The sequence below is a fragment of the Natator depressus genome, chromosome 12, assembly GCF_965152275.1.
Source record: "Natator depressus isolate rNatDep1 chromosome 12, rNatDep2.hap1, whole genome shotgun sequence".
Lineage (NCBI taxonomy): Eukaryota > Metazoa > Chordata > Testudines > Cheloniidae > Natator > Natator depressus.
In genome coordinates, this window is record NC_134245.1 from 8,646,125 (window position 1) to 8,662,823 (window position 16,699).

Below are 16,699 nucleotides of genomic sequence, written 5' to 3' on the forward strand. Positions count from 1 at the left end.
TTTTGCTGGACTTCAGTCTATCAAAAAGTAAATGGTGGGGCCTCAGGTGGAATACAGTATGTAGTACTGGTTACTCCATCTCAAAAAGGGTATTGCAGAACCAAAGGGGGTTCAAAGAAAGATGACAAGAATGATCAAAGGCCTACAAAAAAAAAAAACCCTCTCGTATGAAGAAAGATTGAAAAGACTGCGTTTACTGGGGAGAGCATAAAGGCCTATAAAATAATTAGAAAGTAGATCAGAAACATCTATTCTCCTTGTCTTGTAACAGAAGAAATAGGAGACATTTAATTAAATTAAAAGGTGGCAAAAATTCAAAATGGATAAAGGGAATTTTTTTTTTTTTTGCACAATATGTAAACGTAGAACTCACTGCCACTGGAAGTCGTTGGGGCAAAAAATTTTACAGGATCAAAAAAGGAACTGAACATTTTTATAGATATCAAGCATATCCAGAATTAATGATGACAAAAAATTGTGGAAGGGACATCGAACCTCATACTTCAGGGCTTAAGCCAAACTCTAACTATTAGACCTCACAAAGGGAGCAGATGACTACACATCAGCCCACTGCAGGGTTCTTACCCCTTCCTCTGAGGCTCTTGCAACTGGCCGTTGTCAGAGACAGGATATTGTTCTAGATGAGAACAGCAGGTCTGTTCCAATATGGCAATTCCTATGTTTAACATGGTTCCAGCTAATCCCGGTCCCTACCTTGACTCAAACTCAATATTGCCAATCCCAAGTATTCATAAATCATGAGTCAGGCCCCCCTCCCCGAATCTGAGTCTGATTTTAAAAAAAACCATGAGATTAAAAAAAAAAAAAATTAATTCAGGGTTCTTTCTGCGTACCTTTTAGTTTCAGACATGCATCCGACGAAGTGGGTATTCACCCACGAAAGCTTATGCTCCAATATGTCTGATAGTCTATAAGGTGCCACAGGACTTTTTGCCACTTTTACAGATCCAGACTAACATGGCTGCCCCTCTGATTCTAGTTTCAGAGGCTCTCTGGTCATGTTTTCAAGCTTTTCTTCACAACCACAACAGCTAGAAACTTCCCTTTTTCTTTTTAAAATGAAAGCCGAGAATCTCACATAATCACCTTTAAGATTTAGCAAGGCTGCTACATTGATTTTAAAACTCTCAGCTCTGAGTTTCCCACACCATTATGGCTGGCCATTAGGCTTGGTTTAAACATTGTTCCAGCTAAGTTCAAACTCTTTTGAAATGCGACTCAAATTCCAGCATAGGCTTTTTGTTTCAAGCACAGAATGCCTTCTTGCTGAGAAACAATATGTTGATAGATATACATGAATTCCTAGCTAGGGCTCCCCTAAATTTCTGTAGACCATGACAGACATGAAAGGTTAGTAAGGAAAACAAATACAGGAGGAAGATTGCAGCAGCATCTGTTTTCACAGGATTTTCATGATCTAGCTCAAGGTAAATAAATAACCTACTGATGGCCACAATGTAGCTACATCATATAGTATGAAGAATGGGGAGAAGGGAGGAATCATGGAACTGAACATGGAAAGCAATGGGAATGAGCGTGGGTGGAGTCCAAGAACAACAAAATGGAAGAGAGAGAAGGGATGAGAAAAGAAGAGGGGACAGCAAAACGAGAAGAGGCTGGAAAAGAGGAGGGAAATAGAGTACAGGGGGTGAGAACACAGCCCACCAGAAGGGCCCAACTGAATAAGCTAAATAGATCCACTTTAGGAAGTGTGTGATTTGCCTTAAGGGGCATGGGCTTGGGGGGAGTGATAAAAGGTGGGCTTGATTCACTTTGTTCTCTAATAGAAAGTTGGGAAATGTATGCCCACATCCAAGTACCCTGGGTCTTGTCTGTAATGCTCCAGAGATTTCAGGTGCCTATTATGCTTGGGAAACTGAATTGTTTTACCAGTTTGAACTCAAATGGTTGTGGAGATCTCTGAAAGCCTTTACCCTTGTTACTTAGTGATCATTTTAAATTAAGAGGCTAGTGATGCCTAGAAGTAAGGCTTTGGAAAGCAGTCAATATGGCTAATTACTACAGACTGGATGGAGAAGCAGACACATATAGCATTGTACTGGTGGCCTTTCCCAGACAGGTAAATCAAATAAATCAGTGAAATTAATGAGTTGAGTAACTTCAGAGTAAATGAGCTGGATTTGAAAAGGTTTAATATTAATCATAGTTTGAGAGCTGAAGCTGCTGCAGGTTTCTCTAACAGCTTTGATGAGCAGCTTTGTTGGAGAGAAACAGCCCAGAGTTCAATGCTGCTTGTGAACCACACAGACTCAGTACCAAGAAAATAAAATAAAGGTAAAAAGGCACGGGCTCAGTTCTCCCACCTGTAAAATGGGGATAATGACACTTACCCTTGGGACAGTGCTTCGAGATCCAATGCAGCTCCCATGAGGATATTGACATAACAGGCATCACAAAAACTTGGTGGAATGATAATAAATGGGACATGGGAATACCAGAGGACAAAATATACAGGAATGACAGAGTAGGTCATGCTGGTGGGGGGTGGCACTATATGTGAAAGAAAGCAAGTAAACAGTAAATACAATAAAAATCTCAAATGACTCAAACTGTACCACAGAATCTCTATGGATAGAAATTCCATGCTTGAGTAAGAAGAGTAGTGCAGCAGGAATATACTACTGACGACCTGGAGATTAGAGGGGCTATAGAAATAGAAAACTCAATAATGGGGGGGGGGGGGGAAGACTATGCCCATATTGACTGGGTACATGTCACCTCAGGACAGGATGCAGAGATAAAGTTTCTAGACACCCTTAATGACTGGTTCTTGGAGCAGCTAGTCCTAGAACACACAAGGGGAGAGGCAATTCTTGATTTATCCAAAGTGGAGCAAAGGATCTGGTCAAAGAGGAGAATATAATTGAACCGTTCAGTAATAGCAACCATAATATAATTAAATTTAACATCCTTTGGGGGATAATACCAAAGAAGCCCACCACAGTAACATTTAACTTCAGAAAGGGGAACTACACAAATATGACAAAGCTAGTTAAAAGGCACAGTCACAAGAGTGAAACGCCTACAAGCTGCACAGAAACTTTTTAAAACAAGTTTCAGAGTAACAGCCGTGTTAGTCTGTATTCGCAAAAAGAAAAGGAGTACTTGTGGCACCTTAGAGACTAACCAATTTATTTGAGCATAAGCTTTCATGAGCTACAGCAAACTTCATCGGATGCATACTGTGGAAAATACAGAAGATGTTCTTATACATACAAACCATGAAAAAATGGGTGTTTACCACTACAAAAGGTTTTCTCTCCCCCCACCCCACTCTCCTGCTGGTAATAGCTTATCTTAAACTCTCGTGAATCAAGTGCAAAAACATAATTAGGCAGGCCAAAAAAGAATTTGAAGAGCAACTAGCAAAAGAGACAAGAACAGCAAAAAACGTTTAAGTACATCAGAAGCAGGAAGCCGACCAAACAATCAGCAGGCTACTGGAAAATCAAGATGCTAAAGGAGCACTCAAAGAAAACCATGGCATTGCAGAGAAACTAAATGAATTCTTTCCATCAGTCTTCACTGCAGAGGATGTGAGGGAGATTCCCACACCTGTGTCATTCTTTTTAGGTGATAAGCCTGAGGAACTGTCCCAGACTGAGGTGTCAGTAGAGGAGGTTTTGGAACAAATTAAAGTAAACAGTAAAAAGTCACCAGAACCAGATGGTATTCACCCAAGAGTTCTGAAGGAACTCAACTATGCAACTGTAGAACTACTGACTGTGGTATCTAACCCAACACTCAAATCAGCTTCTATACCATATGACTGAAGGATAGCTAATGTGACACCAATTTTTTAAAAAGGCTTCAGAGGTGATCCTGACAAATACCAGCCAGTAAACCTAACTGAAGTACCAGGCAAATTGATTGGAACTATAGTTATAGTAAACAGCACAATTACGAGACACAGATGAACATGATTTGTGGGGAAGAATTAACACAGCTTCTGTAAAAGGAAATCATGCCTCACAAATCTATTAGAATTAGGAGTCAATAAATATGTGGACAAAAGTGATCATGTGGATATAGAGTACTTGGACTTTCAGAAAGCCTTTGGCAAGATCCCTCATCAAAAGCTCTTAAGCAAAATAAGCAGTCATAGGATAAGAGAGAAGGTCCTCTCATGGATCAGTAACCGATTAGAAGACAGAAAACAAAGGTAGGAATAAATTATCAGTTTTCACAATGGAGAGAGGTAAATAGTGGTGTCCCCCAGGGATCTGCACTGAGACCAGTGATGTTCAATATATTCCTAAAGGATCTGGAAAAAGAGGTAAACAGTGAGGTTGCAAAGTTTGCAGATGATACAAAATTACTCAAGATAGTTAAGTCCAAAACAGACTGCAAAAATTTACAAAGGAATCTCACAAAACTGGGTGACTGGGCAGCAAAATGGTAGATGAAATTTAATGTTGATAAATGTGAAGTAATGCATATTGGAAAATATAACCCCAATTATGCAAACGAAATGATGGGGTCTAAATTAGCTGTTACCACTCAAGAAAAATCTTGGTGTCATTGTGGATAGTTCTCTGAAAACATCTGCTCAATATGCAGCAGTAATCAAAAAAAGCTGACAATATTGGGAATCATTAGGAAAGGGACAGATTATAACAGTAAATATCATAATACCACTATGTAAAGCCGTGGTACCCCCACATCCTGAATACTGCGTGTAGTTCTGGTCGCCCCATCTCAGAAACAGTATATTAGAAATGGAAAAGGTTCAGAAAAGGGAAACAAAAATTATTAGGGGTATGGAACAGCTTCCCATATGAGGAGAGATTAACAAAACTCGGACTTTTCATCTTGGAAAAGAGATGACTAAGGGGGGATATGATAGAGGTCTATCAGAACTGTAGCCTTAGAACTGTAAATGAGAAGTATGCTAACTTCAAAGCATGGATCGTTGCATTCAACAATGGGAAATTTACAGACCCCTGCTGTGATGGGAACACTTGACACTGCTTTCTGGGAAAACAGCTGTAAAAATGAACACTGGGAGCAATCCTGTATCTCTGGACTGTTTTGATTCTAACAGTGGGGGAGTTACTAAGCGAGTCGACACTTACAAACTTTGACTCACTTGTTAATGTATTTTACCTGCTTTAACCTCTCACTAACTCATTTCTTTTCTTAGCTAATAAACCTTTAGTTAGTTTACTAGAGAAATTGGCTTTCAGGTTGTCTTTGGTGAGATATCTCTAGAGTGTCCATTGACATGGGGTAAGCGGCTGTTCCTTTGGAATTGGGAGAAACCTAATGTAATGTGCTTTTTGGTTTTAATAACCTTTTAACACAAAGTCCAGTTTGGGTGGTAAGAATAACTGAAGTGCCTAAAGGGGACTGTGAAGCAATGGTAAGACTGGTGTAGCAATCTAGGAGCTCACATTTATTACTGGCTTGGTGAAATCTAATTATAGAATATGCCACCAGTTTGGGGTGTCTGCCCTGTTTTGTGACAATCTGACCTGAGACTGGCACCACTCCAGACACCGTGACAGTATTTATCCCCCTTCCACTGGAGGGGAACTGAAATACGAAGAGGCTCAGTGATTTTCCATGAAAGAATCAGTGGCTGAGTGGAGAGCACAACTCCAAAGTTCTTCATACCCAGCCTCACACTTAAACCATGCAACCACTCTATACCAGGGGAAAGCTGGAGCTGAAGCATGGACTTGTGATTAGAGCACAAGAGATTTGAGTTCAATTTCCATCTTGGCAACAGACTCACCATGCAAGTGACTTATACCCAGATTTCTAAGAGTATCTGGGCATTGCTTAACTCAGCCCTGCCAAGTCTGAGTGATGTACATGGTTACGTCCCATTTTCAAAAGTGACTGTCAATGGGATTTTGGCTCTTTGGTGCCAAAATCCCTTTTGAAAATGAGACTTAGGAGTTGAAATGCTGAGCACGGCAATACTAAATACCTTTAAAAATCCAGACCTAAATCTCTCTGTGCCTCAGTTCCTCAACTCTAAAATGGACTTAATACTTCCTGTCGCCTGGTCTATTCAGTTTACAAACTCTTCAGGTTAAGGACTGACTCTTGTATTGATACAGCACCTAGCACAATGGGGCCTGACCTTAGTTGGGACCTCTAGGCACTACTGCAAACCAACAAGATTTGAACTAAAACAACATAGTTAAGATGGAAGCTGGCTTCCCATTATAAATGTAAGCCATATGTTCAAACCACTCCCTTCCCCCGCTCGCCATGAAATTTCACAGGCTCATCTCAGGAAAGTTTATTGAAAGTCAGCGTAAACTTTTCATGGTGTGTGGAAAATTTCCCTAAAGTTTCATTTAGTTCTTCCATTTGAAGAGTAAGGACTGAAGGTAAATGTTCAAGTTCAGAACCAACAATCTTGAGACTGTGTCTCCGTAAAATCTATTAATCCACTGCTATACTTTGGTCATTACAATGCACTGGGGCTGAGAAGCTGCTACCACCTAAAAGAAGCAGCAGTACTGTACTTATGCATGACCATGAACCAAGTTTAGCTCCTGAATCAGAGCCCAAAGCATCCATGTTTATTTACCATTTTTGTTTCTATGAAAGAAAGTGGTATTTGTGCTTTTAGGGACGCTATCGGGTTAAAAATTATATATTTCTGAAAACAAGATGTATTCCCTTTGTTATTAACAAGAGTTTAGATGATATTTTAGAAATCTAATTCTTTTTTGTCATTAATGTTCTCCACTTTTTCCATTTCTCTAAGCTCAGACAAGGCAAAGAGAGCAGTCGGTTTCACTTTTGTTTATACTCCGTTTCCCCTGTCAAGTTCCTGCTCACTAGCACAAAGCTGCTGCATCCCGTCTGCAAACAGCTGCTGGGGAACCCTAAAATCCATCCTGATAAAGTCATTTTCTTCACGGTTTTCTTTTCAAAATTCATGGAAACATCAATGTTTTACAAAACAAACTGATTAATGTTTCACAAAACTACATTCTGAGCCTAAAAATCAATAGGTGCCTTGAACCAGAGTAATTGCTGTTACAGGCTATACATGGAAGAAGCTAAAGTTGCCAGATTGCAGGAAACTGTCTAAAATACTGCGTCTTCTTACAGATGTTGAAGTTCAATAATCTTATAGATGAAATAGGGCAGCTACGCTTTTTCCTGCACTGCACGAGCATAGATTCTAATAGTTTATTTGCACATTAAGCTGATGTTAGCCAGGTCAGTAGTTAGTATAATACTTTGCAAACAAGAATTGCTCAGGGCCCAGTCAGTCCTGAATTAATGCTCCAGCACAGTATTAGCGGGAACTAAGCTGCTAGAAGTGCTGTATTTCTGGTAAGATGTTATGCCAAAGTCTTGGGAATCGCTAACGATCCCCAAGCACTTTTTGCAAGAGGAGAAGTCTGTTACCTGGGTCATTCTAACTCAGATAATTGTATTCTGCCAGTCTAGATTCCCTCTGCATGTGGTATTTTGAAAGCTTGCTTAGTGTTGCTGTGAGGAGTTAAACAGCTTCCACACACAATACTCTAGAGGTGGCTGCATTTCAACAATGGGAGATGTGATCTCTCTATTTCCCTCACCTACCTCCTAGACGTGTTTGATCTTCAGATGAAGAGTGCTGCAACACAGGCAGCGATAAGCAAAATCTTCATCAGGAGCATTACAGTTGTGCACTCCCCTCAGCCAAAGTAAAAGAGGGGCAAAACAAAGCGTTAAGACCCAATATTCAACCCCGATTTTAAAATGTTTTTTAAGCCTACCGTACGATCTGTCTGAGACAAACAGAAACCATCTGGGTTGAGCATGCAGGAGCAATAAGAATACACTAGTAGGCAGTAGAATTTAAATACATCGGATAAATATATACACTACAACAATGGTTCTCTACTTTTTCCCCATACTGTGACATCATATTAGCATAGATAAAGTTTCAGAACATCTCTTCTGTAGCTTTGGGACTTCCAATCTAGCCATAAAATAAAATAAAAAGGATGGCCGTGACTTTCCTGGATGTGTTTCAAATCCCCAGGTTGAGAAGCCATGCTCTAAAAACACATTACTTCACATGTGGAACTGGGAGACCAACTGCAAATTATTCTGTTTTGTGAATTAGCATGTAAAACATCAAAAGAACAGAAATAAAATGCACTTTGCTAATTCATGTGAGGAGTGTAGTTTAAACTACTGATAATGCTTCATATTACAGTCTACTACTAAACGTACTGTAGTCTATTTTGTAAAAGTAATAAAGTCTTAGTAATTTAAGACCTCACTACAGTCCTGTGTTATTAAATCACAAATATGAAGTGGGAGAAACTGTTGGTTGTGTGTAAACTATGGAGTGGGCAAAGTACCAAGTGGGAAAATTGTATTAACAATTTACTCTGTTTCCTGCTACATGGGGCTATTCAGCACACCCATCACAGCCAAAGGAAGCAAGGAGCAGCCGATTATTTATCCTTCGCAGGACAATGGATGAGCATCCCCTGCACTCTTCAGTACTATCTGTTTATCGCAGGCCAACTATTTTCTATTGCCAAAGGTCTTTGGAAGACTTGACCAAATAAATACTTGACAAACAGCAATCTGGTGATTCAGAGATACAAACTGCAAGACCAAGTACTGGCAGGATATCAACAGAGCTAGCTAACTATCCCCCAACCGCCTGGTGAAGACTGCAAGCCATGAAGCTAAGCCACTCACAGATAACTACTGGATTCTTGTTGTACTCACTGAGATATTTCCATTCTGCAGCTGGCCATGGGATTTGTGAGTATACACAAAGATGTTTATTTAAATTCATTTTTCTAAGATACATCAGGGAAACTCCCTACTCCAGTTCTGAGGTGGAACAGATTTCTCCCTTCTTTTATGTTATTTATATTTCAAAGGGTGCCCCGATCACCTCACTCTGAATATGCTTCCAGATTGTACTCCAAAAACCGACTGCTGCATGTCAGAAATTAATTCCACTTCTCCACCTTTCCCTTTATCGTGTTAAACTGCCTTTGGCCACATTTTATTATCTGGCTGTTATCTTCTCCTTTATTTGTCCATATGCAATCCTGCTTGAAATCAATGGGACTACTTAAGCAAGTAGGGTTTGGCCCTTGTGGTAAACGTCATGCATTGATCATAAGTGAATAAAGACTACCATCGAGGAACATCATTTTCAAAGTCTGTCATTTCTGCAACATTTTAAAAATTCAGCCGCCATCATTACACTTTTTGTAACCTATTTCTCCTGAAGATAATGGGGATCAGGGAGAAATCAACCAACTGACCCTACATAACCAAAGCGTGGGAGTTTGCCCTGATGTTCCCTACACTGGCTCTGCAATAGTTAAAAGGTCCCCACAGCTGTGCAGGCAACATCCATTGGAACGAACAAGGAAACTAGACAAAAATAAAGCTACGTTAATTTCAAGCGCCATTAGAATTGAAGGAGGTGGGGGGGGGGTGGAAATCAATGTTTGGCAAATGGGGAAGGACAAAATCTGTAGGAGGAAAAATGCATTTTCAGGCTAAGGTGATGCAAACAATGGAGGGTAAACAGTACTTGAGGTTGCCCCTTTAAGGCTGTGGCAGTGTTTCCATTTATAAAGCTTGATTTTAGTTACTCTATAGAAGTACAAAATGTTCATCATCATACAAACAAAAAAAAAAAAAACAAAACACACCACCGCTCACTGCCTGAATGGTCTCAAGACTTCAGCCACTGAAGCCACAAGCAGCATATTTTACTTTCCTGGTTTAAGTGTTTTGGGAGACCATGCCACCTCAAAATGACTGGGGGGTTTTAAATGTCACAATTAATCATGGGTCGGAAACCTACCGTGTTGGGGGGGAACCCCACAAAATATCCAAGATATTTAATGTTGGTCATACGCAGTTGCTATTCGGACAAATTTAAGGCCTAATCCTGCCATCTTCATTCAGGCAAAACTCCCATTGACTGGATGTATTTGGATTTTTAAAGATGCATCCCAGTCAATACTCTGGGTACATACGCGTAAGAAACAATAAATAAAACAAGTAACTTTCACTGGGAGTTTTGCCTGAATCAGGAATGCAGGATCAGGCCCTCAGATCATTCTATCCTGGCTCCAGTAAAGGCAAAGGCAAAACTCCCACTGACTTTCATGGCGCTAGGATTTCACCCAACATTTTCGAAGCAGTTAGAACAGGGTTGTTCACAGAGGCCCGAATTCAGCGTCCACAGGAGTCTTTTCATTCATGGACTTCACTGGGAGTTGGATCAGGCCCTAAACGCGGGAGCTGCACATTTCCAAAAGTTATATCACAGCTCTTATGCTCACACATATGAAAACAAGCAGACTTGTGGGTCAAACCAGAAGACTTTTTAAACCACTGGTCTAGAAGTTGTAGTGATTTCATACCAGGGTATGATACTGCATATTTAGGCGTGGAAAGATTCAATTTTTATAGGTTAATGTCACTAAACGTCAATTTCATCATACACTCACAAACTGACAAAAAAAAATATTTCCATTGACAATTAATGAAGTTTACAGATAAGCAAAGCTTAAAAAAATGCTGCTTAAGAACTTAAGAGTTTGATTTAAGATTATTTACGTTGTCTAATTTGACATGAGATGTTGACCATTTGTGTTTTAATGGTTATAAAGCTTTGACTTTTTGAATCGCAATGTCTGCCGGCATTAAAGAATTGTCGTCTGACTCCCCCCCCACCCCCGCATATATCATTTCCCGCAACTGTGAAAATTTATACTGATAAAAACAGGGGGGGAGGGGCTGTGAGCGGGGGGCGGAATGCTTAAATGCATTGTGCAACTGTGAAAATTTAAATTGATAAACAAATGCTTAAAAATAAACATCAATACTTGCCGGTGAAATGATAAAAAAATCAAAATTGAATTCTGCTAAGCCTATGCATATTGCACCACATATTACAATACAAAAGACACAAAGCCCCTTGCTTTTATCTGTCACAATGTTTATAATCATTTAGGAGATACAAATTAAGACCCGTTTCTGCAGCTGGCTCCAAGCATGGATGCTACTTCACTTGCACATTGACTTAAGTGACACTCATACAGGCAGTTGTAAGATCAGGATCTTAGCTTGTATGTTGTAAGCTGTGACTGAACATGCAAACTATCTTGCCTCTATAAAATTTAACATGGTTATTCCTAAAATATGTGGAAAAAAATTCTTTCACCTATGTGCCAGGAATCTAGAATCTTTACCAGAAGTTTTCCAGCCAACTACTCTAGTGGGAGACTTTCCCGGACTAACCCCTTTTATGAACAAGTCATCCAGGTTTTATGACTGATAAATAATTCAGGTAATTGATTGAGACCCAATTTGGTGCACCTCTCTGTAGTCAGCACTAAAGAGTACAGTATAAAATGGGTTCAGCATAGAAAGACACTCTGCTAATTAACTAAATAGGGCGAGGTTGCCAATAAGTTGAAATCCTGGGTTCTCACACTTTGAGCCACTCAAGACATTAGGTTTATAGGCCTGTGTCCCCCAAGACTCTCCTTCTGTTGTCTTTCCCTTTTGTGTTCTGTCCTGTCTACAGGAAACAGAAATTTGACAGAATCCTCTCTCTGCAATGCTGACTGCCCTCATTAGAGAAATCTGCTAGACTAATCTCTCCATGCTGCCCACTTACAGAACACTAGCACTTGCAACACAAGACGACAGGAAGAAAAAAAGTCAATAATTTAGGCAAAAGAGCTTAAAAACCTGAGAGGCTTAAATAACTTGGCAGGAGACAAAGATTATTTTTCTCTTATAGGGCCCTGAAAATTTTCTCTAGAGTGCTATGCATGGAAAAGATGTAAGAGTACCTGGCAGGAAGTCAAAGGACAATATCCAGTATTTTCTTGTGCAGGAAGCTTTGACTGGGTTTAAATCTAGCACTGGCCTAAAATTCATATAACAGATAATTTTTTAAAAACTTTTTTTTAAAACCCTAGCCCAAGCAGCAACAATGAAGAAAGGCTAGAGACCAGATCTGGTGTAGATCCCATATTTCCCTCCCCAAAGATCACCCCCACTCCTGCAATGCGAGGTGCATCGGCAGACAGCTGTACCAATGCAGCGTTCCAGTGACGTTTTGCTGCCCCTGACGCAACAGTGGCTAGAACTGTAAGCTCCTGGCAAACGCTTGCTCTAACTATGGTAAAGAGTGCAAAAGCTCAGGCAGGGTCTACACTATGAAGTTTTATTGGCATAGCCAAGTCAGTGAGGGGTGTGAAGAAACTACACCCCTAACCGACATACCTATGCCAGAAAAAACCCCAGCTATGATGACAAAAGAGGGCTTCTGTTGGCAGAGCTAACATCCATGGGGAAGGTGATGTTACTGTGCTGGCAGAACATGTCCTCCTCCTCTGGACATACACTGCATCCACGCTAGAGGGCTCTGCAGTATAGCTATACCAGTATAGCTGCATTGGCAGAGCCTAGGTAGCGTAGACAAGGCCTCAGTGCCTAGAGAATGCAAACGAAAAGGAACCAAGGAAGGACAATTAGGGTACGTCTACGCTATAGCTGGAGACATAACTTCCAGTCCAGGTAGACGAAGACAGGCTAGGTTTGATTGAACACCAGCATAGACATGACGGTATGGGCGACCTGCCTCAGCACAATCCTGTCTGAGATCCTAGGTACATACTTGAGCCACACCTATTTTTAGCATGATAGCTCAATCAAAGCTCCCGTGTATGCGCTTTTCTGAGCTGGAATTTACACCTCCAGCTCCAGTGTAGACGTGGCCTTAGGTCAAAGGAAGTCGGTAAAGATAAATCTGAACTGAAGTCGTACAAATTATTTGGAGTAGACATGATTGTTAACAAACACTATGAATAGTGGTCACTGAGTGCTAGCCACACGCTCAATGCTGTACAAGAAAAACAGTTTCTCCCCCAACATTAAAACCTATTTATCTAGCCGTTTCCAGAGTAACCAGCGTAACTGTAAAATAATGGAGTAATTAGAGCAATGACAAATCGCAAGCCAGATTCTGCTGCCCTTGCTTCCTTGACTCGCATATTACTCCACTCACTGAGCAAAATGGGACAACTCACAGAACAGAATACTACTCAAGTAACGGTGGCGTAATGTGACCCTAAAGGAGCAAAATTATTTTAAATGACTACTAGGCTTCTAGAGAAGCAGCCAATAAACCAGCAAAAAGACTATCACGACCATCAGGCTAAAATATCACTAAAGCTTTGGTAGGAGCTTTTGTCTAAAATAAACAAGCAAGTAAAACCTACATGATTTAACAGGACCAACATGACAGGCAAAGGATAACCAGAGGCATACAAGACCCAAGATCTCTTGCCATCAGTAAAACCTTGATAAAAATTTCTCTCAGAGAACCAGATGCTCTTGTAGACATCTGTTTACCAGGACCTACAGACAAGCAAAGCCTTGTCCATATTCTGAGTAGGTATTTTCAGACACAGACAGTTATCAACATCAGCCAGACAACTTGAGATGTGACTGCAAATGTCCTCAGACAAAGCAGAGAATGATGTCCTGCAAACCTGCACAAAATACTGAAAACCCTTGTGCCTGTATTAAATTGAAGTTGAACAATAAGGGGACCAAGGGCAGAGCCCTGAAGCTCCCTTGTGTCTGTAAAATCACATAAAACCAGGAATATCGTCATACTTCCTGTTTTAGATCACTGTTTTATTTAATTTATATATTTTTGCTGGCAGTCATAGAATCATAGAATATCAGGGTTGGAAGGGACCTGAGGAGGTCCTCTAGTCCAACCCCCTGCTCAAAGCAGGACCAAGCCCCAATTTTTGCCCCAGATCCCTAAGGATTGAATTCAAAACCCTGGGTTTAGCAGGCCAATGCTCAAACCGCTGAGCTATCCCTCCCCCTTAAATTCACAGTCATCTGTGAAGAAAGATTTAAGACTCAAAGCTTGGGTGTTAGGCCTCAGACACCAAAAAAATAATAATTAAAAATAGAAGGAGCATTTGATTAACGGTATCAAATAACCCTCCTATTGATGAGACCTTGAGATTTGGTAGAAATCAGACGGAAAACCTTAAAGTTGTTTTGGTAAAATCAAAAGAAAAATCAAGATTGACATGCATAATATATAAGAAGATGAAAAATAAATGGCAACATTTGGCCCATGTACCCAAACAGCTTGGAAACAAAAAAGTCATTTTAGTGCTATTTCTAGGGGGTTGAGAATCTACAGCAAGACTGTGTATTGTATTCTTAAACAAGAAAGGACAGACACCCAAAATCAGAAAAGAATAAATAGAGTAAATCTAGATGTAAAAAGGAAGAAGAGCTCTTGCAAAAAGCTAGATGGACTGGGGTCAAGAAAGACATCTAGTAAGTTTAATAAATCCTAATAAGAGATATCAGAAACTGGAACAAAGGAATAAAATAAAATTTAAATAAAAGAAAGAAAGTGAATAATACCAGCAGCAGTAAAAGCTATCACTCTATGATCATGCAATAGATCTCCTGACCCTGCTAATCTTTGCTGAGAAGGAGTGGCAAAATCTTCCGGGGGGGGGGGGGGGGGGCAAGGAACAGTAGGAACAGCTAGAGAGTGAAGAGGAACAAAGTACCATATCAACAACGAATCAGATTACATAGAAATTTGTCTAGAGCTGTTCACATACACAAATACTGCTTTGCAGACACTAATTTGAGGACATATGAATCACTAGACTGGATCTGACCAGTGGTCCATCTAGCCCAGTACCCTGCCTCGGACAGTGGCCGATACCAGCTACTTCAAATAATGTGCAAGAACCCCTGCAGTAGGCAGATGAGCTAACCTGTCCCCAGGGAAAGTTTCCTTCTAACCCCCTGTAATAACAGGGTGGTCTGCCCTTATAAGGGCCTGGGACCAGCCAGTCCTCTTCGATATTCAGATCCAGCTGAGAAGGGGGTCAGGTGATTCATATAAGAGGCTGAAAGAGCTCAGCTAAGGAGAGCTGTGGGAAGCAACCTAAATCCTGTGTGGCTGGCCCTGGAGAGGGAGAGAAACACACAAAAGGAATAGCTTCTGGGACCCTGTAGCCTGCTTTGGTCAGAGGGGTAACCTTTTGATACTTCACAAGCTTTATACAGCAGCACCCCGACTAGTCGATCTAATTGGGACCGGAGCCAGATCGGATCATCAGAAATCTGGATAATCAGGAGAAAGGGCAGGGCTCCAGCTGCCAGCCTGAGCCCGACCACCTTGTTCAGTTAATACAGAGAGCCAGATAATTCTACCGCATTTGAAAAAGAAAACTGTGCCCTGAAAGCCTCGACAGACTTGTGGGGGTAGCTTTAGCATTTCGTGGGCTGGGAAGACAGGTCAGCACCCTACAGCTCCAGTAGAGATTGGCCAATATCCTGAACCATGAGGGCTAAGAACCCTTCTGGATATCCTTAATTATCTGTACACCAGTAGAAGATGAGGATAACCCTCTAAATCATTAAACAATAGGTAAGCCGAGCTCCATTCAAATCTTCTCAAAACTTACAGATCCACAGCTAACAAGCTCTTAACTGAGTCATTAATCCAGCAGCTCTCTTCTCAGTGCTGGAAACAGCAGTACTATTAAAGTTAGTCTAATAACGCAGGCAACTCATACAAGGTGAAAAGAAGACCATGACAAAACAAGTCACATTTAAAACTATCGAACTAGTTACCCCTAAGATGCTGGTGACTAGCTCTATGCTGTAAAGGTGATTTACAGCAAAAACAGATACATCAATAAACTACATCAAACTGTGATCAAAAGTAGGAAACATGGCATGTAAGCTTATCAATAGGACAATGTCTCACAATTACAAGATCCACAATACAGAGCATAAATTTATAAGGAAGAAGGCTGCTCGCTCCCCATATTCCTTGAATCAAGCTGGCTTGACTGAGAAAAAGAGCTGCCCCCAAAACCAGTCACTTAAAATTATTGAGTGAATCAACATGAGTTCATCCACCCAAACACAAGAAAGGTCTAAAAGCTAGAAGGGAGGGACAGCCTGCTACAATCCAGGTTTGCAAAACACAGACCTACCACCTCATCCAAAACCTAACCCCCAAATCTTTCAGGCTAGGTTTTTGACTGCATGGAATTCTCTGCTTTGTGCTTCACCTTGCCAGGAACCAAAACACAAGGCAAAAATGCTTCTGCAACTGCCCATCTTAGAAGAGCTTGGACTAAAAAAACCCACAAATACCAGTTATTTGTCGGGAGAGTGTAAGTAACCTGTAGGTCACAGACTGCCCTTACCTGTATGTCAGTGTCCTTCACAGGCTCAAGAGGCTCAAATGTAGTGACTGCACTAAGACTCTCCAGCCGCTGAGAGATATGGGGTATGTCAAGTCCTCTGGACCCAAGAAGAACGGATCTATATGGGGGAGAAAGAGAAATTTGATATTAAACAGATAAGGCTACTTTTAATATCTCTGGAAAAAACATCTGCATTTCATAGAATATCAGGATTGGAAGGGACCTCAGGAGGTCATCTAGTCCAACCCCCTGCTCAAAGCAGGACCAATCCCCAACTAAATCATCCCAGCCAGGGATATTTCAAATATTTAGATCAGTGGATGTACAGAGAAAGAAGGTGCTCTCTTTTTACATCAAACCCTGAACACACATATGTGTAAAGCTATAACATCTAGTATTATCAGCCCTGAAAAGAC

The 16,699-nt window shown here is 40.8% G+C and overlaps 1 protein-coding gene across 2 annotated transcripts in view; it reads right to left on the reverse strand.

The window, feature by feature from the left end:
* Nucleotides 1–16,699, reverse strand: part of NUP93 (nucleoporin 93) — a 124,959-nt gene that overhangs the window by 90,854 nt on the left and 17,406 nt on the right. For both annotated transcript variants that reach the window (XM_074968533.1, XM_074968532.1), the window contains exon 3: nucleotides 16,284–16,401. In XM_074968533.1, the coding sequence (XP_074824634.1) occupies nucleotides 16,284–16,401 (118 nt within the window). The remainder of the gene's footprint in view (nucleotides 1–16,283; nucleotides 16,402–16,699) is intronic.